Raw genomic sequence first — 22,647 nt, forward strand, 5'->3', positions numbered from 1 at the left:
CTGCACATTCAGGATTTTGTATACCTTTTTACGATATTGTTCATACCACTTCAAAAGAAAAATACCAGCTAATAAAAGAGATCGCACTGTGCAACATGTTTGAGAGGTAAGCCTAGGGCTGGGCCTGACTTTTTATCCATCCTCACTAATTCACTATAGGCTACTTATTTTGAATTTCTTTGTTTTTTTGGGGATAGACCTATATGGTAGACAATTATATCAATCCTTTATACCCTCACTTGCTCTGAAAATGTGGTTATTAGGTTGTTATATAGCCCACATGTGCATTAATAGCCTACCATATTTTCCCCCATGACAGCTGGTGTTTGTTTGGACCCTTGTAAATTACGAGAAATAAATATGAGAACAATGAATTGTAGACTATGCAAATAATTAGATGCATTAACCATACAAAAAAAACGTTCTGATTACGCTTCCACAGAGCCAACAAAGTTGTCACTTTAGGGAACAGTTGATCAAAGGCTCCACCAGGGGGCTCTATTGTGGTTAGTTTACTAGCGCCCTATATTGGGATTTTAGTGTCAAGACTTTCTTTAGAGAGGGTTAAAACGAATTGCGTTGCTGCTAGTAATCGAGTATCTTTGCTTTCTTCTTTTATTTCTGTGCTCTTTTCAAAATGTACATTATGATGTTAATGATTTTGACAGCAATGTAGACATTCATATTTCTTATACACAGGAAAACAGAACAGGCATACTTATTTTAATTACTTGATTTATTTACATGTTAGATGTATAAAACATAAAAATATAGATATTAATTTACTTTCTAATACATGACCGGAAATTGCTATTCTACCAAACTCTTTTCCCAAAAGTCATGGTTCATTTAATTTGTTGAGTACAAGGACAAACTTGCATGATGGGATCTCTTGCGTATGTGAAGAAGGTCTTATAATTGGCTGTGCAAGTGTATCAAATCTGACAACAAAGTACTGGCATTCAGTGGCGGTGTGATTCAATCATGCAAAACAGCATACACATTGATTGAAAATGTGACCTATACTATGTGGATGTAGGCTACAAAACATGTTTCCATACATCACTCAACAAAATTACATACTTCACAGGAAGGCATCTACAATACAATTCATGAGAGCAGTCTAGTATTTTTATACATAATATACAAAACATTCAAAAGAATAATTGCTTTTTTTTTTACTGTGTCACTATATCCCTTGTAGTGATCAGATATATAAAAAGGTTGCATTTAACATACAGTATATTTCATATATATATATTTCCTCACAATAAGCACCAGTGATCTTGATGCATCTCAACACTGCAGGCCCACCCATCTTCTATCAGTAAAAAGGAGTAGGCTATTCTCTTTATGCACAAACATGTAAAAGGAGTATCTTCCCTTTGATGGACAAACAAAATATCTTTGAACACTATAGGATGTCCTGTTGGGGGACAGGAAGGACAAAAAAGTAAATTTGCTGGTCTTTCCACACAACACAACCACTCAACTCAACAGACAATTCAAAGTTTCAAACAACCATTTCAAAGACCCAGAGTTACTTGAACACAGTCCACACTTTTCCTTTATGTAAAAAAAAGAAGGGGGTGATGTCACTGGGGTCCATTCTGATGCTCTAGAGGCACTGAGGGTCCTACTAGCATTTGGCTGTGACAAGTACTAGTCCATTTATATGCTGTCCACTTCTGGTCTTATCATGGGGAGGAGGAGCCCCAGTGTCCTTGCTGAGATCGTCCACTGTCACCTTTCTTTGGATGGCAGAGATGAGATTAAGATTAAGAGTCACTCTCTCCTCATTCCCAGCCTCATCTGGTGGTTCCAAACATTCTCAGGTTGGACAGTTTCTTATGAGTCTATAATTGGTTGCACCAATGATGAAGCACAGTTTCAGGACAGTGCCACCAAGGGGCGATAAGCACTGTTTTCTTTTTTTTTTTTTAGGGCCGCAAAAAACGCAGAACCTTGGAGCGCAAAAATCGGATGAAGGATTTGGGGAACATTTCCCTTGACTCCTGGGCAGTGTAGTTGAAGAAGTTTTGTGGATGCGCAAGGACATCAAACAGGGCCTTCATAAGTTTCTTGTCCTGTTAGAATGAAACCATCATTAACATTCATTTCACTGACAAAAGGAAAATAGACATCAAACCACAACTCAGTTTACTTGTTACACTGTTGTTCCCACTATGTCCACAAGAGGGCCCTCTATCACTAAAAGCCACTGAAACGCTCCTCCTGGAACCTTTGGATAACATTTTTTAAATATATCTTCAGACAGTTGTTTACCTCTCCTAAAATGCATGGTCTTTCTCCTTGTTTCTCCTCTTCGCAAACAAGTAGTATATATAAATCATTCCCCATAAAAACCATAAGCAAGATCTTACATTGTACCTTTAGAATTTCTTGGTGATTCTCAGATGCGTATAACCTTCCATCTCTGACTATGTCTTCAATCAGCTCCTGGTAATCCTCTGGGGGAACATCAAGTAAGACAGTCTGATCTGATCGGATCTGATCCCAAGTTGACAATTCATAACACACATAGATAGACACACCCATGGGAGAAATTGCTACATGAAAGTCTTTGAGTGCATATTGGAGCACTAGACTGTGTGGCGCTGAATAGCTCTTCTGTGAGTCTTGAATCAAAAGTCAACACACACACTTAGAACTCCTATTGTCCAATCACTGTTAGGGTTTTCATAATGTTGTAGCTAACACCACTGCACCTAATGATAATTCTCGAGTAGCCTTGTTTTTATTTACCTCTGCCAAGGAGGTATATGTTTTCATCGGGGACCGGCGTTTGTCTGTCTGCCTGTTTGTTAGCAAGATAACTCAAAATGTAATGGATGGATTTCGATTAAATTTTGGGACTGATCCGTAATTCTGTCGGGATTCCAGATGCGTTTATGTATTTAGCTTAGTGGTGTAATGGCATGGTATGGCCACGTGGTGGCGATCTGAATAGTTTAGGTTCAAATGTATGACAACCTAGGAAGATCAATGCAGGCGGAGGTAGTTGCGCTCTCTGAGTGCTTTTCTAGTTTTTTTTTTACTTGATGTGCTTCTGTCTTACCATCATATGTCACATAAGGAACCTGGAAGCCCTTCCCACTGTTTCCTTCGTTGGACTTGAACTGGATCCACAGCTTCTTGGAGCGGGAGGTGAAGGCGATCGGCCGCTCGTACGTCTGACATGTCTCGTACGTCGTCACCGAGTTGGGCAGATCTGCGAGAAACAGGAAGCACTTGAGTCCCGCTGGCCTATTCTTCCACGGGCCCTGTGAGAGCGTGAGAGCTGCTCCTAAAGAGCGTATTGGAGCACCAGGAGATCACAGCGAGACCATAATGGGGCCCATAAGACTGCTCCACCCATGCAGCCCCAGCTCTCCTTTTCATCATTAACGCGTGATCACTTAACAGCCCCACTCACACACTCACACATACACACTCACACACACACACACACACACACACACACACACACACACACACACACAGACTCTCTCTCTCTCTTTCTCTCTCTCTTCTCTCCCTCTCTCTCTCTCACACACACACACACACACACACACAGCGGGCTTTGCCAGGAGTAATGTCTTCCCCTCTGCTCCTCTGCATGCTAACGCACAAAGGCCTAAACCATGCGGCTAGATTAAAGTGAGCACACTGAGTGAGTGCACATGTAAGCACCATGTGTCTGCAGGAGGGGATCTCCCTTCAGCTCGCTCCACAGGCAGCTCACACTTCCAACAAGGGGGTGTGTTTTGCAATCTCTTTTCCACTACCACCTCTGCAACCAGTCATTTAGGGGGTTTTTTTCAGGCTAGGTGAAATGCTGTCAGCCAAACATTTGTGTACACCAAATATATTATTACTATTAGGTCAGTGGTTCAAAAAGAGCTGCCTGCTATTACTACAGGATGTTTCCTACACAGTGATTTGACTCTTATGGGTAGTTTAATACCAGCACCCTGTACATAATGGCCAAAGTGTGGATTTTTCCATCATATGTGCATGCTTACACTTTACAGGCTCTACCAACCACAGTATTAGGTGACCATTTGTGTGCACATTGCGAAAAGGAAAGGGAGCTGTTAGCACTATGATGTAATTTATTATTCAAAAGAGCCATTCACAGAAATTGGCCCGACAGCCTGCTAAAAATCCTAACTGTCTCAAGAAAAGAGCCAATCTCTCCAATGTCAGGACGACCTGTTTTGTTTGAAAATAGTTTTTTTTCTCGAACAGCCCCCTCGTGTTATAGGTCTCAACAGTGTGAGGTGGGACATTTTTTTAGCCTTTCATGTGACGTGTGAGGAGAGGAGGCTCTCTCTGGGCCCCCTAGAGAGCTACCTACGTGTTTTTCTCATGACCAGGTAGTCGCCACACTCGTCCTCAATGGGCAGGAAGATCTCGGGCACCACGATGAGGATGCGGCGCTTGGGCGGAGGAGTGATGGTCCAGTTGCACTCGATGTTGGCCGGGTAGTTCCCCGGGTAGTTGGGAGACTCTATATAGCCGGTGTAATTCCCCAACACTCCTCCACACTGTCTGTCTGCAAGATGACAGGAGAGTGCCAAATGCTTTATGATGCCCTAGCGGAACAACGCTAATTATCCGCTGGTGAGCTGCGCACAGAACATGAAGAGCCGTTTCTCTCAGCGTGCTTTTTTAATGTGGTTTAAACGTTGAACAAGGCAAGTAAAAACGTGTTCACGGTGTTATTAGCTACTGATTTAATAAGACATCTCTCCCCGTCTTGTGCGCTCACTGCTCCAGGCTTACTTTTGCACTGCATGATGCTCGTGGAGCCGTCGAAGTCGGTGGTGGTGTTTCCCGGGCAGGACACGCAGTAGTTCTGGCCGAACTCGCCCTGGTAGGTTCCCATGGGGCAGCGGATGCAGCGATGGGTGCTGGTGTTGTAGTAGTGGCCTGGAGAGCACTGGACTGCAAAGGCACAAAGAGTCAACATTAAACAACATAATATATTATATACAGTGCCCTCCATAAGTACTGGAACACATGCTAAAGTTGGCTATAAAGAGGAATATAAAATCATCTTACTGAACTGTACAGGCACAAAGAGTTACCATTAAACAACAGGTGCGTTCAAATTTGTCAAACAATACGCAACATGCGCAAACGTTCACCAAACGTTTGCGAATTTGAACGCACCTCATTTTACAGACAATGAGTGGTATGAATACCATGGCAAGTACATTCATGACGAATCACAAATGGATTTTCATTCATGCTCGTGTTTCTTTTTTCTGTCACATGTGAAACTGAATGTACATGGTTTATACCAAGGCATATGGTTATTTGTATTTCACATATAACAATGTTTGTGGTTGATCAGAGCTATTTTAAACATGCTCTCCCAGATGTGTGTCTCACCCTTGGTTTCGCAGTTCTGGAAGGACGTGGCTCCACTGTGCTTGGTGATGAGACTTCCTCCGCAGGGGAAGCAGAAGGTGCGCCCCACCTCTGGCTGGTAGGTGCCCAGCGGGCACGGGACGCACGGCACGAAGCCATCGCGGGAGTACTGGCCTGGGGAACACTGACCTACAAAACACACACACACACACACACACTTTGGTGATGTTGAGCCCCAGCCAAACCTGCGGATGGACTCCAACCATAGTTTACTCCTCCAAACAGGCTGAGGAGGTGGAGGTGGAGGTGGAGGTGGTGGGGGCGGTTGGTGTTGGCATGACGTAGTGCGCGCTGGCTATCTGCTGCTGCACGGTCTCCTCCCTATCTCCTGAATGACTTCAGCCAAGTGCCTGCCACAGAGCGGCGAGGGCCTGATAGTTGTTTCTGTTTAGTCTACCCTGCACCGATGGGATCTTGGACCTGCCGATGCAAACGGCAACGATAACAGTGTTCCACCAGCGAAAACATGCTGGTGCTTTTTCTCCTCCCTTCTTTCTCTTTTTTTCAATCCCCCTGCCCACACAAGGGTCGATTCAACGGGGCTCTTTGTCAAGGGTGAGTCCAGCGGGCGGCAGGGAACAATCAAAGAATTCCTGGTCTTAACGCAGCACACAGCGAGCAGCGCTGGAGATTTTTATCGAGACACATGCGCTTCCTGCCTGTGTCTAAACACAGGAGATGATTCACTCGCGCTCATTCATTTCCCAGATTAATCAGAAGGAGATTATAAGCTCCCCGCAAATGTTAACGGCGGTTACTTGGATACGGCGGTGTGTTCACAAACAAGCATGGCCTTTTCCCTCCTCCGAGACCGCCTCTCGCGTTCGTGCGGATTTGCGCGGAAAACCACAAGTTGGTGGTTTTACCTATGAAGTGTCTCAAGACAGCACTCATCCGTGTACCTAAAAAACCCATTATGGTAACATGGGAAGCTGCCAATGTCTAAGTGCACTTGAATGTGCTGTCCCTGTGATGGCTATTGCTCTTCCCCAGACAATGTGGACTTACCGCCGCACTGCGAGACGTTCCGCGCCCCCACGGTTCTAGGAGTGACCCTCCCGTCGGGGCCTGGGCACGGTTCGCACGACACCTGCCCCTCCTCGTCCTGGTACGTTCCAGCGGGGCACAGAAGACAGCGGGCCTGCTCGCCGTCGTAGAAGGTGCCCACGCTACAGCTCACTGGAGACGACACACACAGAGACAGACAGTCAGAGAGGGATGAAGAGAGAGGGAAAGGATGGCGGGGTGATGATGATGATGACGTGAAAGAGTAAAATGTAATCCACCACTGCTCTCAAACCGGTCGTTTCCAACGGCCTGCGCCAGACAACAACGGTCTGCTCCTGCGTCCAGTGAAGCACAGTCACAAGCGCGGAGCAGTCCACTGCCCTGTAGGCTCACTAATAGGGAGTGTGAGCTGGGTTTAGACTGTCGTGAGACAGGTTAGTTTCACCCTACTGATGATGTGTTGTTGCGATGATAATCCTGCTCAGTACCAGAGGAACCGCAGGTTCAGACAATGGATCGCAGCATTTGGAGTGGGGCCACGGCACTCCTGAACTGACCACAGGAGCGCTGGGGGCGACTGCTATTGCACACTGGACCCAGGGGCTAGCACAGCGCTAATCGCTTCATCTGAAAGGCCCTGGAGAGAGAGAGAGAGAGAGTAGCGTGGGAGAGAGCCACCACATCCATCCCACCCCCGCACCTAGAAAGCCCCCGCACCGAGCCAACAGAGGGGAGGCCATCGCGAATCGACCTGATGCAGCTATGCTAAAAATTCAGACAAACACACGCCGTGAGCCCCAACAGCTGCCTTTTAGCCCACATCAAACGCCTCCCCACCTCCTGGAGAATCCCGCCGTAGCCACCTCCACCTCTACCAAAGTACTCGCTGTGGTTTCTCAAAGGGAGCCTGCGCCACTTTACCTCACAAGGATCTGGAGGCCTGATTACAGGGGGGCTGCCTCGCACTCACTTTTCATGTTTGCTTTATAAATTCAGGCTATTCTGCGGGGCTGTGTGTGCGTAATGCTTTTTAATTATGGTGTGGGTGCCGTTTTTTCTCTCTGATGAAGTTAGAGACTGTGTAATCTTTTTTGGCCCGAGCGGGGACAGGCGAGGTGGGGCAGAAGTGCTTTGTTTTGCTTTTAATTTCTCTGTCTCGCTCTCTGGCAGCCGGCTATAAATATCCCATCGGATCGGAGCCCAACTGCACACAAGACGGCCTCCATCTTGAAGTTGTTATTTCGGCTCGTAGGATTTGCGAGCGCTGCTTTTCAGGGCCTGCACTTTCTCTGTGTCTGTGTCCAACGTGACGTGCAAGGGCCGGCCCAGGAGCTGGGGGCCAAAGTGATTTTTTTTACTCCAGACTGAGCCCATAGTAATGAGTCCGGAGCCTCCCTCCACAAGCCTCACTGCACACCTATTATGCGCGCCTCCGCAAATTGCCCGATTTCTCTAAAAAGGGAAGAAAATGTAATTCTCTCAAGAGCAGTTCATTTTTTTGCCTTTTGTTTATCCTGAATGACCACGAAGAGCCAGCGCAGCATTGTCTCCAGAGCCCGCTTTTATTTCACGCAAGCAGTGAGTAAGAGTGTGGAGGAAAAGAGGGAGATTGAGAGAGAGAGAGAGAGGGCGAGAGAGAGAGGCAAAGAGTGAGAGAGAGAGAGAGACAGAGAGAGGGAGAGAGAAGAAAAACCTTGAAGCTTTTCAAATGCAAAGAGACCATTCTATTGAGTCCTCCAATTGATGGCCCCAAAGAGGTTTAAACGACCTTTCACCTCTATTCACTCCCACAGCTCTTGCCTATTTGATGACATAGGCAAACACTATGGTATCACAGTGGTAAGGAGCTGAACCCAATAAAAGAGGGCAGGCCGCTGAATTCCCCCATTCATGGCAGCCCCAGTGGTTGCTTGCACCTATCAGGCCAGGGCCCAAATAGCGGATGCTAATTGATTCCCATGGTGTCGCTGGAGTCAATTCTCCCTGGCAGTTCACTGGCTGGGGTCACGCCGAGTGGCTGTGCTGTTGCGGCTTGAAGAGGGAATTTAACACTTAAACCGCCCGCTTAAATAAACAGCACAGCCGAGTGTCTCCTTCACAAAAAACAAACACGCAAACAAGAGCCTCGACAACGCCGACACACACACACCCCAGCACAGAGGGATGGGAAACACGGCACACATTCGGACGCCAGCACAGGCTGGCTCGGCCTGCGCTCATTCATTCAGCTTTCATCCTTTTGTGAGAAACTCCACTCGCTTGTTTACAAACAGCATTTCAGCCAGGCTGCTGTGTACCAACAACAACAACAACAACAACAACAATAAGGTCCCTTTTTGAAAAAGAGAGTCATCGTGATCTGGCGTCAACGTCACATCATCAGGCAGCTGTAATATCATTACATAAAACTTTCCCAACGCATTGTTATAACGTGATTACACGTGAATGCTCTGGGTGATCGGCTTTAGGAGATGGACAGGCCCCTGCTAAGGCTCTTAGGGCTGGGGTGGACAGCCTAAGCAGGGACCCTGGCGCTCTCTCTCTCTCTTCCTTTCTCTTTCTCTCTCACCCTTTCTCCCTCTCTCTTTCTTTCTCTTTATTTCCCCACTTCTCTCTCTCTCTCTTTCTTTCTCCCCTTCTCTCTCTCTTCCCTCTGTGTGTGAAGCAGTGAGTGTGTTGATGTGGGGATGTTCTCCCCTCTCCCACAGTGAGAACAAGCCCCGCTGGGATTTACAATGGAGTGGGCAAACTGAAAAGACTAAACTGCACTTAGCAACCTGATCCAGTGGGGGAGGTGGGGAAAGGAGAGGAAAAAATATAGCTCCTTTTAGATGTGTGTGTGTGTGTGTGTGTATGTGTGTGTGTGTGTGTGTGTGTGTGTGTGTGTGTGTGTGTGTGTGTGTGTGTGTGTGTGTGTGTGTGTGTGTGTGTGTGTGTGTGTGTGTGTGTGTGTGTGTGTGTGTGTGTGTGTGTGTGTGTGTGTGTGTGTGTGTGTGTGTGTGTTGGGGGGATGTTGCTGTCTTAGCAGTGCCTGGAAATTGTTCCTCTGTGCCTTCACTCAAACACCACTACTCAAAAAAAAAGAGAACGAGCTTGAGGACCCATGTAGGAACGGCGACGGCAGAATCTAAACATGCATGCATTGGCTAACCATTGTTTTGGACAGAGGAATTATTTGACTTCACTTCCCGGTAAGCCTGCTACATTAATTGGAACTCAAGGGAGCGTTTAAGCAGGACTCAAATAAATCTACGTCTGCCATTTATTTTTTTTACAAAAAAAGAGCCAAATTGCTATTAGATATTTGGACTGGGCTTGTCTTTTGGCTGTGGGCTCTTTGGATTATGCACCACCACTGCAACTTTCCATACATCTTAGCAAAACAATCCATAACGGCAGGGACATCAATATCCCAGACATAGGTATCTTAGACATCCCGGCATCAGGCTTGTTCCTCAGTTGTTCCTTGAGGCTGTTGTGACTGGTATTCTGGGGCTCTAGAGAGGTCCTTGGGGGCAGCTCTATAAACAGACTGGGGCTGTAGGGCCGAGTGTCCATGAGGGGGTTGGGGCGCACAGGGCAGCTCTGATCACCCTGTTTTACTGGCTCGGGAGAGAGGACGGCAGTCTGCATGGAACCCTTAATGGGGCCTTCAGTCAAAGCCACTGATAGAGAAAAAGAGAGAAAGAAAGAAAGAGAGAAAAGGTCTTCTGTCCAAGGCCTATCTCAGGGCAGATGTCCACAGGGTTTCACCTACCAACTTTATTTTTGTGTCCATTAAAACAGACATATAAAGATAAGAAAATAAGAACTGTTAGCCTGCATCAGTGCGTTTCCAAGCCGAGGCATGCTGAACGGTGTGATATCACTCCACTGACCAGAGCCTTGGAGATCTTTGCTCTGAGAAGCCTGAGGTGGGGAGCTCATTTGTCAAGGAGGTTTGAGGTCATCTGGACCTTTGATGCACGGAGCTTTGTCTACCTTCACTGTGAGCTTGGCAAGATAAGGCCTCGCTATTTCGAAAACAACGCGGCCGTCCTGAACCCCAGGTCAGAGGGGTTTTTAAAAAAAAAAAAAAAAAAAGATAAATAAATAAAAAATAGCTTCATACGGAACAGCCTTTTCCCTGCCAAGCACACCCAGTGCGCTCGGCCAACACAAGCTCTCACTCCCCTCTCGGCACTCAATAAAAAGAGAAAGACAGAGAGAGAGAGAGAGCAAGAGAGAGAGGGAACAAGAGAGGGACAGAGAGAGAGAGAGAGAGAGAGAGAGAAGGAGATAGAGTGAGCAAGAGAGAGAAAGAACAAGAGAGGGACAGAGAGATAGAGGGAGCGACAGAAGAGTTGAGAGAGGAAGAGAGACCGATAAACAGAGAGAGAGGATGCGAGAGAGAGCAAGAGAGAGAAAGAGCAAGAGAGAGACAGAAGAGGAGAATGCCAGGACCAGACAGCATCAGCCTTATGTTCCCCCTCTGCAGGGCCAGTCCTCCACTCCAGTGACTAAACACACGCCCAAATATGGCCATCATCTGGCCCACACCTGCTCAACACACCTCATCTAACACACTCCAAAACACACTCCAGCACACTTCACTGAGATTCACAGTTGCTTTCTGGCATATGAGGCGCTCTCCTAAGCACCCTGATGGAAGTGTGAGGCTTGGACAGTCGAAGCTATGCGCCCTGGCGGAGTCTTAGACCCCGATTGCTCAGACGACCGGCGGGGTAGGAGTAGGGGTCAGATGCTCACCGCACTTCCTGTTGACCAGCATCTGGCCGGTGCCGCAGTGCTCCTGCAGGTCCACGGGTCGCAGCGGTGACACGGCCGCTGCTGCCGCCGCCGCCGCCGCCGCCGCGGCCGCCCTCTTGCCCATCTCGTACTCGGAGCCGGCGAAGTGCAGGTGGAACTGCTCGCGGTTGATGGACTTGCGCAGGGTGCGGATGGTCTTGCGCAGCCTCTTCTCCGAGCGCCGCCGGACACAGCCCAGGTCACAGCTCTCTGCTGAGAGAGAACACTTGATACAAAAAACCTGACACGAACATCTTTGCCTTACATACCGTACAGTACTCGCATACCTGTGCATATCAACTGAAAAATGCAAAGACAAAGACATCAGTGCAGTCTACAGGCAACATGCACGCACACAAGACAACACAAAATCCTCACTAATACATGTTCAAAAAAACCCTTCGTCCAGGACTTGATTCATAAACATCAAACCCACCATCTTGGCTACAGGGCCACTACATGGACAAAGCAAAACAAAACCAGGAGATACTCGAGGGCATAGTTTAGTGGGGCGAAGCATCGGCAGAGACAGGTGTGAGAGGCAGAAAGAGGCGAGGTTAGGATTCGGAGGCGCGACAGTGAAACCAACCTGTTACCTCCTCAAGGCTCACATCCAGCTCAAACTCGGCCGTGATGAAGGAGCCCTCTTCGTCGCCCGCCTTGCGTCCATGGCGACTGCGTAAACGCCGGTTGGACATGCTGCAGTGCAGGCTGACGAAGCTGAACTGGACATTCTCAGTGCTAGACAGCATCCTGTCTGTGGAAATACACAACATACACATTAAAACAAAGACAAAATAGGAGGAGAGAAGATATTTGTATTTATACATTAATACATATTAAAGCAAATTTGTATAAAAGATTTTAAGGTTTTATCGTAGAAAGTATGTATTTCCTTATTGTACATGAATGGTGGGAATATTTTTATAACTTTTTTGCCATCCATCACATCCATCTATCCACCTTATTCCTAAAACCAGCATCCGTTCCAGTCTTCATCTTCTGTCCATTCTGTTTACATGTATAACTCATGCAGTCTCAGTAGGCCATCATATGAAACCACTTAAAAATCAATATAACACAGCTTCTGCTGGAAATGGAAAACTGGATTTCGGAATACTGAGGTGTCATGGCGACGCCCATTGTTTGGCACAGGATTAAGGTGGATACTGGCGCAAAATGGAGGTGGAAAGAGAGCTGAATCGAGATCCACCAATCGGAAGTCAGTGTGACTGATGGCTGAGTAGGGCCCCTGCTAAAAGGCCTGCTATGGCTAATTTGGTTTTTCCCTGTCAGCGCTGGACAATACGCAGCGCTGAGACATTCAAAACATCCAGATGGCCCGGCCATTCCCAAGCTCCTCTGGCTCTCCGTGACCCAACCCGACTGCGCTGCGCTTTCCCAAATTACATGTGACCAGCCACGAAGTCTGGTTTATTTTGTTGAGCTCCATGTATGAAGTGTGATTACTTTGGGGTAAATACGAAGAGCTTTTACAGCCAGCACTCAAAGAATCGCCAACTGTACTCTTCCACTCTGTCATGACCGTTTCAGTTAGGTTTCCATGGATTAGATTAGGCTGCTTGGGGGCCTCATGTACCTGAGAGAGCGTTATTAAATCCTTCCTCCAGTTTCTCTTGACTCTTTTTCAGGTTACACTTCCCCATTCCCGACTTGAAGGTCACTGTGGTTTTGATCCTCGGGGTGTGCGATGTATCTGAACCTACCGAGGAAGGAAACAGTTAAAAACCAAACCCCTGTGTGTTTAGGGAGTATACGGATCCAGCAACGGTCGGTGGACAGAGATGTTGTGTTCTTGCCTTGGCAATACGACCCTGACTCGTTCTTTTGTCCCTCAGTGAAGCAGGGCAAAGGCATTCCACAGGTCACTGTATAGGAATCCGCAGCTCCTACAAGCACACATAAAGGGCATCAGAGGTCTGAGAGAGAGAGAGAGAGAGAGAGAGAGAGAGAGAGAGAGAGGGAGAGAGGGAGAAAGAGAGAGGGAGAGAGGAGGGGGCAACTGAACAAAAGCCAGCATGCCCTGTACAAACAGCGGGAGCAAGCCGAAACCTGCTGCTGCTGCGACTCGGCTAACTGGTGGGCCAGTCTGTCTCACTCACCGCTGCTGATGTGGACCTGGGACTGACAGGTCAGGAAGCAGTGGTCACCCCCCTCCTGCTTGCCGCAGTTCAGGGTGGCTTTGGCAGCGGGCTGGAGCGCAGGCAGACCCTCTGCCTCTGGATGGAAAGAATCACAACACGCTCAAAGATAAAGAGAAGTGTAGGCGTTTGGGGTGGGGGGGTGGGGTGGGGGGCGGGGCGGGGGTGGAGGGGGTGGTTGGGGGGACTTGGAAAAGGGAAAAGGACCACGGACCAAACCAATGGAGAGAAGTGAGACAGACATTTGAGCAGGCCAAGCAGAGATCAATGCACACAAACTGTTGAGTTCAGTCACTGGTGAGTTGTTGTTGTTGTTGTGGTTGTTTTTGTTGTTGTTGTTAGTGAAATTCTGATTCTCCTTTTTGTTGATAACAAAAAGCCCGGTGAATCAGAACGAGAGGTAGACATCGTCAAAGTATCTCCTGTTTTAACACCCCATCCCCAGGGAAAAAAAACATAAAACGAGGCTGGGCACAAGGCCTGCACAATCCCCGCCACACAAACAGAGCTGCCCAGTCTAGAGGAGATGGCCACCTTACCAATACAGTCCTTTTTGTTCCAGTGGAGCTTGTAGCCGGGGGAGCAGTGGCACTCAAATCCGCCCATGGTGTTCTCACAGCGGTGCTGACAACCGCCGTTGTTCATGCTGCACTCATTTATGTCTGAGAGAGACACAGGGAAGAGAGGGAGAGAGAGAGAGAAAAGAGAGAGAGAGAGGAGAGAGAGCAAAAGAAAAGGGAGAGAGAGAGCCAGAGAGAGAGAGAGAAGAGAGACAGACAGAGTAAAAGAAAAGGGAAAGAGAGAGAGAGAGCCAGAGACAGACAGAGAGAGAGAGAAAGAGAGAGAGAGAGAGCATCTCCCATTAATCATGTCTCCCACTCCTTTGAAGCACACATCCAGCCACACTCAGCACTTCCAGGAGACACATCCATCTTCTTTCCCATTCTTTTGTTACGCTGAAGCAAATACAGAATGATTTAATCCCATTACAATGACATCTAATGCTGTGTTCCTAACAGAGCTCTGTTCATGTGTTTATCCACATTTCCCTGCCCCGGCTCCTTCAAGTACTGCTCCTAAACACACAGGGATGTCACGTCAGATCAGAGAGTCTCTCAACACCCTCCCGTTTCAAGGCTAAACCGCTCAGACAAAATGTTGTCAATTCCTACCGTTGATCTGCCTCTTACCTCCACAATGGGCCAACCCGTACAGAGTGTAGCCTTTGTGGCATATACACTGGAAGCTCCCGGGTGAGTTGACACACGTGTGGCCACAGGTCCTTTCAAAGTAGCACTCGTCGATATCTGGGGCCAAACAAGGAAAGTAGGTTAACCGCAAAAAAAATGGTTTCACTGCACAGAGACAAGAGTCATTGATTGTTCAGAGCGGAGACCTTCCTTCTTCCTGGTCGTGATCCTTCTATAGGCTTGTGAGCTGACTGAAACCTACGTCCAGCTGAAAAATATTGGGGTGGGGTGGGGTGGGTTGGGGGGGGTGGGGGGTGGTTTGGCTGAGGGGGTACATTCCAGTGAGTGTTTGTATCTGGGGTGGAGATCTGTGTGCTCTTGAGGAAACACACTCTTCGGAGGCTAAGCTTAATACCGGCCCGTGTTAAGGATCTTCAAAGGAATCCTGCATGTCGATACTGGCACCGTTCACAGCATCCCGCCCTGCCTGTCTTATCTGCACACACACCTACACACAGACGGGGCCTGCATTGTGTTGTGCTGGATGCTTCTCTGAGGATGTCAATAAGATGGAGGAGGAGGAGGAGGGTGGTGGTGGTGGGGGCATGAGGTGGTGGTGTGGTGGGTGGTGGACTGAGAGGCCTACCCTGGCAGGACCGCTCGTCCGTCAGCAGCTTGAAGCCCTTGCGGCAGCTGCACTCGTAGCTGCCGATGGTGTTCCTGCAGAAGTGGTCGCATCCGCCGTTGTGGAGCTCACACTCATCGATGTCTGAGGAGTGAACACAAGAGTCAAGCAACAGGGTCATGGCAATGACGTGGCATCATTTGCAAGTACGACTTGAAGGGTTTTGCACATTTAATTAAAACTGTGAGCTCTTGGATATGACCGAGTTAACTGGTAAGATATCAACCTGGACACATTTAGTCAAGTCAAAAGATAAACTATTGGGGAAAAACATTATGCAATGTGTGTGATGAAACATTACATTTGTCACTTTACTGGACGCATGTAAAACTTTGTCACTTTACATGTTTTAACACAAAATAGTGATCCCACATGAAAAATCCAGCACAGTCATGCCCAAACATAAAGACAGCATAGTAAATCCAAGACACTACAGGTGCCTAACTAAATTATCACATTTGTTGATGAATATAAATGTTTGTTGATGAACATGAATGTTCTTACCATGTTGTAAGTCGCCTTGGTTAAAAAGCGTCAGCCAAATGAAATGTAACACAAACTCCACAGACACAAACAGACCAAACAAGACAAACCGTTGCAGCAGAAGGGGTGGTGACATCTCACCTTTGCAGGTCTTGCCGTCAGGTTGCAGAGTGAAGCCGACAGGGCAGCTACAGCTGACCCCTGTGGACGTGTCCTTACAGGTGCAGTCACAGCCCCCGTTATTCACCGCACACGTCTCTGGACACACAACAAGTCATCACAATCACACACACACACACACACACACACACAGTCAAGGTCTCTGTGCACTGCACTGCTCTGCGCTGCTCGATCACTGGACATTAGCATGCTAGCTGGAGAATATGTGGCGCGTATAGCCTGTGAGGAGGCTGAGTGCTGGACCCCTGCCAACACCTGAGACACGGTCAGCATCTCGATGACGTGCTGGCCTATAAACAGGCTCGATTTTGACTGTCAGGCTTAACATGGTATCCGTGCTTTGGCCCACGCAGCACTGGCTGGAGGGAACATGTGTGAAATGTGCCACACTATCTCCATGGCATATTTCGCTGGGGAGAAATCGAAGGTGAGAAAACGAGGGTGCACAGCCATTTCACAGTTTGCTCCAAAAACACTGAGGTATGCCCTGCTTTTAGCAGACCACAGCCCACCTCCTGTCTGCATACTCTATGTCCAGACACGGCGTGGGAAGCAGCACACCCAAAACACAGCATAGATCACTTGGCCTGTTACCATGAGGGAATGGACTTACCCATAAGCAGTCGCCTTTTGACTCGTTTGTCCACTTCTGCTAGGGACGTAGCATTGTGCTCAGCAGGGTCAGTGGTAACTTCGTCCTTTTCTGCAACGCAGGATAACAGCCATAAAGTGACCGTAGCACACACACATATACACACACACACACACACACACACACACAGACAGCGTACACGATCATTCAGTCCAATCAAGAATACAGTGCACTGACATAAAAATCTGAGAAACACAGGAAAAATATTATCAAAGATATTGCACTGCATTGTGTTGTATTGCATGTGTTGCCATTTTGTCCCGTACGGTCTCTATCAACCATCTTGTATGATTTGGATCATCAGTGTTTACTCAGCGTAGTCAACAATCCTGCTCAATTCAATTGCCCAGAGGCAAACTCAGAGCACAACAGCGATAGGAGGTGCCATCGGCAGGACAGTGCCAGACCTCCCTGGCAGCAGCCGTGAAGGTTTCTCCCAGTAACCACTAGGATGTTTACAAGCAGCCCGTGGGGCTTTTTCAGCCTGAGCCAGGCGGAGATAAGGCTGAGCAATGATGAGCAGGGCTGTTAAGATGTAGTGGGAAGACTACAGTGTTGTGATAAACACAGACCTCACACACGGACAAACAAACTCACACGTTAAACCATACATACCACACACACACACACACATACCACACACACACACACGCACACATATACACCAAACACACACAGGCCCACACTACACACATATGCACACCACACCCCACACACACACACACACACACACACACACACACACACACACACACACACACACACACACACACACACACACACACACACACAGATAAACACACAACACACACACACACACGCTCACACACCACAAACAGGCGTACCCATCAGGCTCCAGCTGTTTTGGCTCACTATCTGATATGCGATGGCTATCGCGCGCTTGGCTCCAAACAGCATGATGGAAGCTGATGGAAACAGGGATGAGGAGGAAGAGCTGTGCGCCTCCCTCTCAAGAGCAACAAATCAAGAGAGGGTTTTTCTACAAGGCATCCAAGGGAGGAATCCGCAGACAGACAAAAGAGGACGGTCAAGACACTAGTTTGCGAAACGTACGAGAGCTCGCCAGGAGTGTCAGGGTTATTCAGTGGGCTGTTGCTGACCGGAAGGAAGGACTCACCTGTGCAGGACCTCCCGTCGGGGAGCAGCGCGTACCTGGCGTGACACCTGCAGATCGGCCCCTGGTCTGTGTCGTCGCAAGTGTGCTGGCAACCCCCGTTGCCATGGTTACAGGTCACTACAGAACATCAACAAGACACAGTTTTGCATCAGTTCACCATACTGGGGGGGGGGGGGGGGTGTCTGTTTGCAGCAACAGATTATCAGTGTCTGAGTGTGTGTGTGTGTGTGTGTGTGTGTGTGTGTGTGTGTGTGTGTGTGTGTGTGTGTGTGTGTGTGTGTGTGTGTGTGTGTGTGTGTGTGTGTGTGTTTGTGTGTGTGTTTGGAGGTGGTATCTGCTCATACGTACAGATGCAACCTCTCTGGTTCTTGGCCAGCTCAAAGCCTGGCCGACACTCGCACGCCACCCCACCCTTGGGCGTCTCTTTGCAGATGTGGGCACAGCCATGCTCCTTATTCATGCAGCTCAGACCCTCTGAAAAGATAAGACATCCACAAGATGGTTTTCATGGTCTAGCGCTGTTGTGCGATTGGTCACATTAGGACGTTTCTTAAAAATAACAGTTTCAGGAAATGCAGAATTTCACAAATAGTTGTTGTATAACATACAAACCTAAAAAAAATCACTACATTCTTAAGCAATTAATGTAGAACTTTATAAAGTTATGATTATCCTTTTCATCAAAGTCTATAGGTGCATTGTTATTATCTGATATTTTAACACATACAACAATACGTCATTACTGCGCATCCCACAAAAAAACAAACACCTATAGGATCAATCAAACAATTTCCATCTCTTAGAAACCAATGCAAAGCTGAGACTGCTAAGATGGTGATGTTTGTTTTAAATGAATCAGCTTGTCGACAGTGTATACAAAGACATCTCAAGCACATAAACAAGGTTCTTAGCTAAAGCACATCATTGGCCCATCACTTCCAAACAAAACATAACACATTCAAGATAAAGCATTTGACTTTCTTGGGATTGGCCCCTTTAGACATTGCGTATGAGCCTTGCATTGAAATTCAGCTCTTGATTACAAATGGTGTCGCGGTCAGTTCTCCCATAGTAGTTTAAAGGCAAAACTAAACAATGTCTCCACTGTGGCGGAAGTTTGATGTGTCCGAATGATGTGAAAGTGCAGCAGACCCATCAAACATACAGCCCCAGGCAGGCTTTATTTAAGGGGAAGGCTGTGCGCCAAGACAAAGCATGCAGGCCATCCGACAACAGGCAGAGAGAGAGAGAGGGAATGAGAGAGATAGAGAGAGAGAGAGAGAGAGAGAGAGAGAGAGAGAGAGAGAGAGAGAGAAAGAGAGGGAGGGAGAGAGTTAAGTTCTACCCCAAAGTATCCAAAAGTAAAGATGTAACATGCAGACGATGACAGCATGCTTCAAGAACCTTTCAAATACTCTACATTAAAACAAAAGAAAAACATGTTTTGAAGACTCATCATTAGTCATCCTCATTTTAGTGGTTTCCCAAATGTCAGACTTGCGTTTATGTACACAATCACTATTGGACACAAGAGCTACTCTATCAACAAAAACCAGACCAAACGTCTCCTGCAATATTCCTTGTCTTTGGAAAAATCCTCAACAGCCTCCTCACATCCATTCGCCTCCATATGAAGACACCTGTTGTCTAATTGCTTTTAAACCTCTGTGCAATTTGTAGAGGGAGAAACTGACCTTCCATCAAAGACGTTTTCTAGGTCACTGTAAGGAGCTGGTTGTCCCTATTCACGCTAAAGGCAAGTGGATGTGCTGATAGGATTTAGCAGTTTGCCAAGGGAAACCCAATGGGGTGGAAACCCTTGCAAACTCACTTCAATTTACTGAGGCAAACAACAATACTCACGGCTCAGAAGCTACAGACACATAAAAAGGTGCTTTATTCTCATCTATGACACAGCCAACAAAACCTCAAGTGTTGCAGTTATTAACTTGTTTTGTTCCCGGAGACATGGGGCTCCCTTTCCCACAGCATGGGCCCTTTTGAGCTGAGCTGCTTTGGATAATACCGCAAAAAAGAAACCCAACTTAAAAGCTGTCATCCCCCATTGTGCTGTCAATCACAGTCTTATATGTGAGCATTTACATACGCTTCAGTTTTTCTCAACGGTAACCCTGACACAGCTTAACACCTATACCAACGCCAGCACTCTAAGGACATGCACACACACACACACACACACACACACAAAAGCAAATAAATAAATAAATAGATAAACAAAAACAAAATCCGTTGTCATTAAAACAGTAAACAACCACAGAATGTGGTACAATAACCACAAGACACTAAAGCGTAGTCTAAGCTGGGAAACTTTTGGATCCATGCTTTCAGCCAACAGCAATGAAAAGCAGGGTTCTTGCATAAGCATGACACAGGGGAGGCACACTCACCTACAGACCGATGGATGCAGGTGTGCTGGTTGTCACTGAGGAAGAAGCCTTCTTTACAGCGGCACTCATAGCTGCCCATGGTGTTGACACACACATGCTGACAGCCACCGTTGTTGAACAGACATTCGTCCACATCTAAACACAGAAACAGCTCATCACATTTCCCATTCAGAAACTTACTTAGAGGAGTGTATACTAACGTTTTTTTTTTTTTAATTTTTTTTTAAGCAAAACAGATGTGTAGCCTAATTCCTGGTCAAGAGCGCTCTATAAAGTACTTTAACTATAGACAACATTTCAGACAAAATGATTGTTAAATTATTTCTTTACAACCATTTTAAGTGACAGCATTACACAAATGAGAGAAACATCTTGTTCTCAATGAACTAACTCTATTGTTGAATTTGAGCTTGAGTTGAATTTTGTGGATTTTACTATTTTCTTCAAGTCAGCAACCCAGAGCATTAGTTCTTAAATCCCTCAAACATCCAGGGGCAGGGCCATTCTAAATGTCCTTTTATATGAGGTCCAAATGAACATAATTTTTAGTTAATGTGCTACGAATTGACCCGAATTAACTGACACAATGAGGTAAATTCTGACCTTTGGCGTTGCATGATACTGTTTACTGCATTCATCCAGCGAGCACATTAATGCAATAAAATGTAGGCTAAATGAAATGTATCCTTACCTAGACAGTTATGACCATCGTGTGCTAAATTGAATCCATCGTGGCAAGTGCATCGATAATTCCCTGGTATGTTGTGACATTCATGTACACAGCCACCATTGTGTTCAATATCGCATTCATCAATGTCTAGAAAATGGAATACAAGTTTAGACTGAATGATGGCCATCCAAACATTATAGAGATGCTTTTGACACTTTTAGCAATTAGTTAACTAATTGGACATATTGCATTGTTTCAAAACACGTTGACCCCAGTAATAGGCCTAGCACAATAACAATCCACTATTTCTACAAAAATCCAACTGAGAAGGCTCGAGATAGTCTGCAACAATCAAATGCATTTTCACCACATAATAAAACAAATACACCTACCTTCACAATGCTTTCCGTCCCCTTTAAACCCTGCTTTGCATGTGCACTTATATGAAGCTTGGGTATTCTGACAAATTGCGTCAATGTGACAGCCATCACTTCCATCAGCACACTGATCCGTATCTAGAGTTTTTTTTTTTAATGCAAAATGTTTTATTACAGCAAGAGCTTCAACGTTGGGTAACTTAACCAATTAAACTTTGGTCTTTCATCTGATTAGCTCTAACTTAACTGCAGTCAATTAGCAGTTAAGGCAAATGCAAGGCTTTGTTTCACAAAACTGTTGCTAAAGATACATTTTCTGACTGAAAATAGGCTGCAAATAAATGTAAACACAACACCACGACTGGCTCAATACATTTTAAAATGAAAATGTTTATATTGTATCTGCAAACGTTAACAACCATTGCTTGAAAGAGATAAATAAACTACAATTCGCCCGACGTAAAAGTGGTAGCGCGTGCGTAAAACTGCACTCTTTTAAAACGAACCTACCACGATTGTGAGGAAGCGCTGCGCTTTGACGAGTATTTAACAAGAGCAAAAACAAACAGAAGTCCCGGGCAATACAAATAGCTCCCATGGTGATATGATCCAAGTTTAGAAGTCTCCTCAAAAAGAACCGTTTGCAGTGAAGAGGTACACAAGTGTCCGACTCATTTTCATTCTGGCTTGTCAATCGCTTTGCGCTCACGAGGGGATTAGGGAGCAGGGTAAGAGAGGGTGTGTGTGTGTGTGTGTGTGTGTGTGTGTGTGTGTGTGTGTGTGTGTGTGTGTGTGTGTGTGTGTGTGTGTGTGTGTGTGTGTGTGTGTGTGAGTGAGAGAGAGAGAGAGAGAGAGAGAGAGAGAGAGAGTGAGAGAGAGAGAGAGAGACTGAGCACCAACCGCGCGTGCATGTGTGTCCCATTGACAAGACATGGTTAAAACTGCTACCTGCGCGTGAAATGACTGCATGCGCGCAGGTCCAAGTATACGCGCTTGCAATAAATCAAGATGTATTTATACGAAGTTGTCTTGGATATTCTAATTAATAATCATGGAACATAAATGGTATAGCCTATCATTGAGAAGGCGATGACTCACTCATAAAATGATGAGGCCTATTCCCTGTTCATTGTTTAGAGCTTATTTAGCCTAAGCGAAAGCTAGCCAATATTTAGGAGGTGCAACCCATGCTTGTCCATTTTTTCTTTTTTAAATACAAATATGTAGACCAATATGTGTAGCCTACAGTAGGCTACTTGTAAAACAAAAGGTAACTTGGCCTTTGGACGTAACCCAATTCACCACCTCCGAGCTGGCGTTCCAGCGTTAGTCTACTTTTCGAATACAGTGTGCTGATACTTGGGACAGCCCGCAATTTTTTTTTTCCACTGGCATAAAATCAGTTGTCTAAGAGCAAGCCTGTTTGATGTAGGCTATCGCCATAATCCAAAGTTCCAACTTCACACA

At 46.5% G+C, this 22,647-nt stretch overlaps 1 protein-coding gene across 4 annotated transcripts; it reads right to left on the reverse strand.

Annotated features, from left to right (window-relative positions):
• Positions 1–685: 685 nt before the first annotated feature.
• scube2 (signal peptide, CUB domain, EGF-like 2) lies at positions 686–21,852 on the reverse strand. 4 transcript variants are annotated; one of them, XM_062549709.1, is made up of 23 exons: positions 21,691–21,852; positions 21,196–21,318; positions 20,825–20,950; positions 20,134–20,268; positions 18,074–18,199; positions 17,726–17,842; positions 16,549–16,638; positions 15,897–16,013; positions 15,234–15,356; positions 14,588–14,704; positions 13,937–14,059; positions 13,359–13,475; positions 13,056–13,145; positions 12,836–12,958; positions 11,825–11,992; positions 11,197–11,445; positions 6,448–6,618; positions 5,401–5,568; positions 4,789–4,950; positions 4,361–4,558; positions 3,080–3,232; positions 2,392–2,471; positions 686–2,087 (listed from the first exon to the last, which is right to left on the reverse strand). In XM_062549709.1, exons 1-23 carry the CDS (start codon positions 21,776–21,778, stop codon positions 1,941–1,943), a joined length of 3,111 nt encoding a protein of 1,036 aa, XP_062405693.1. In that variant the 5' UTR covers positions 21,779–21,852; the 3' UTR covers positions 686–1,940. The 4 variants fall into 4 exon arrangements, with proteins under 4 accessions (XP_062405693.1, XP_062405692.1, XP_062405695.1 ...); XM_062549708.1 differs by having other exon boundaries at positions 11,197–11,448; XM_062549711.1 differs by lacking the exons at positions 11,825–11,992; positions 12,836–12,958; positions 13,056–13,145; positions 13,359–13,475 and having other exon boundaries at positions 687–2,087.
• Between the last annotated feature and the right edge of the window lie 795 nt (positions 21,853–22,647).

This window comes from Sardina pilchardus, chromosome 11, assembly GCF_963854185.1.
Source record: "Sardina pilchardus chromosome 11, fSarPil1.1, whole genome shotgun sequence".
Taxonomy (NCBI): domain Eukaryota; kingdom Metazoa; phylum Chordata; class Actinopteri; order Clupeiformes; family Clupeidae; genus Sardina; species Sardina pilchardus.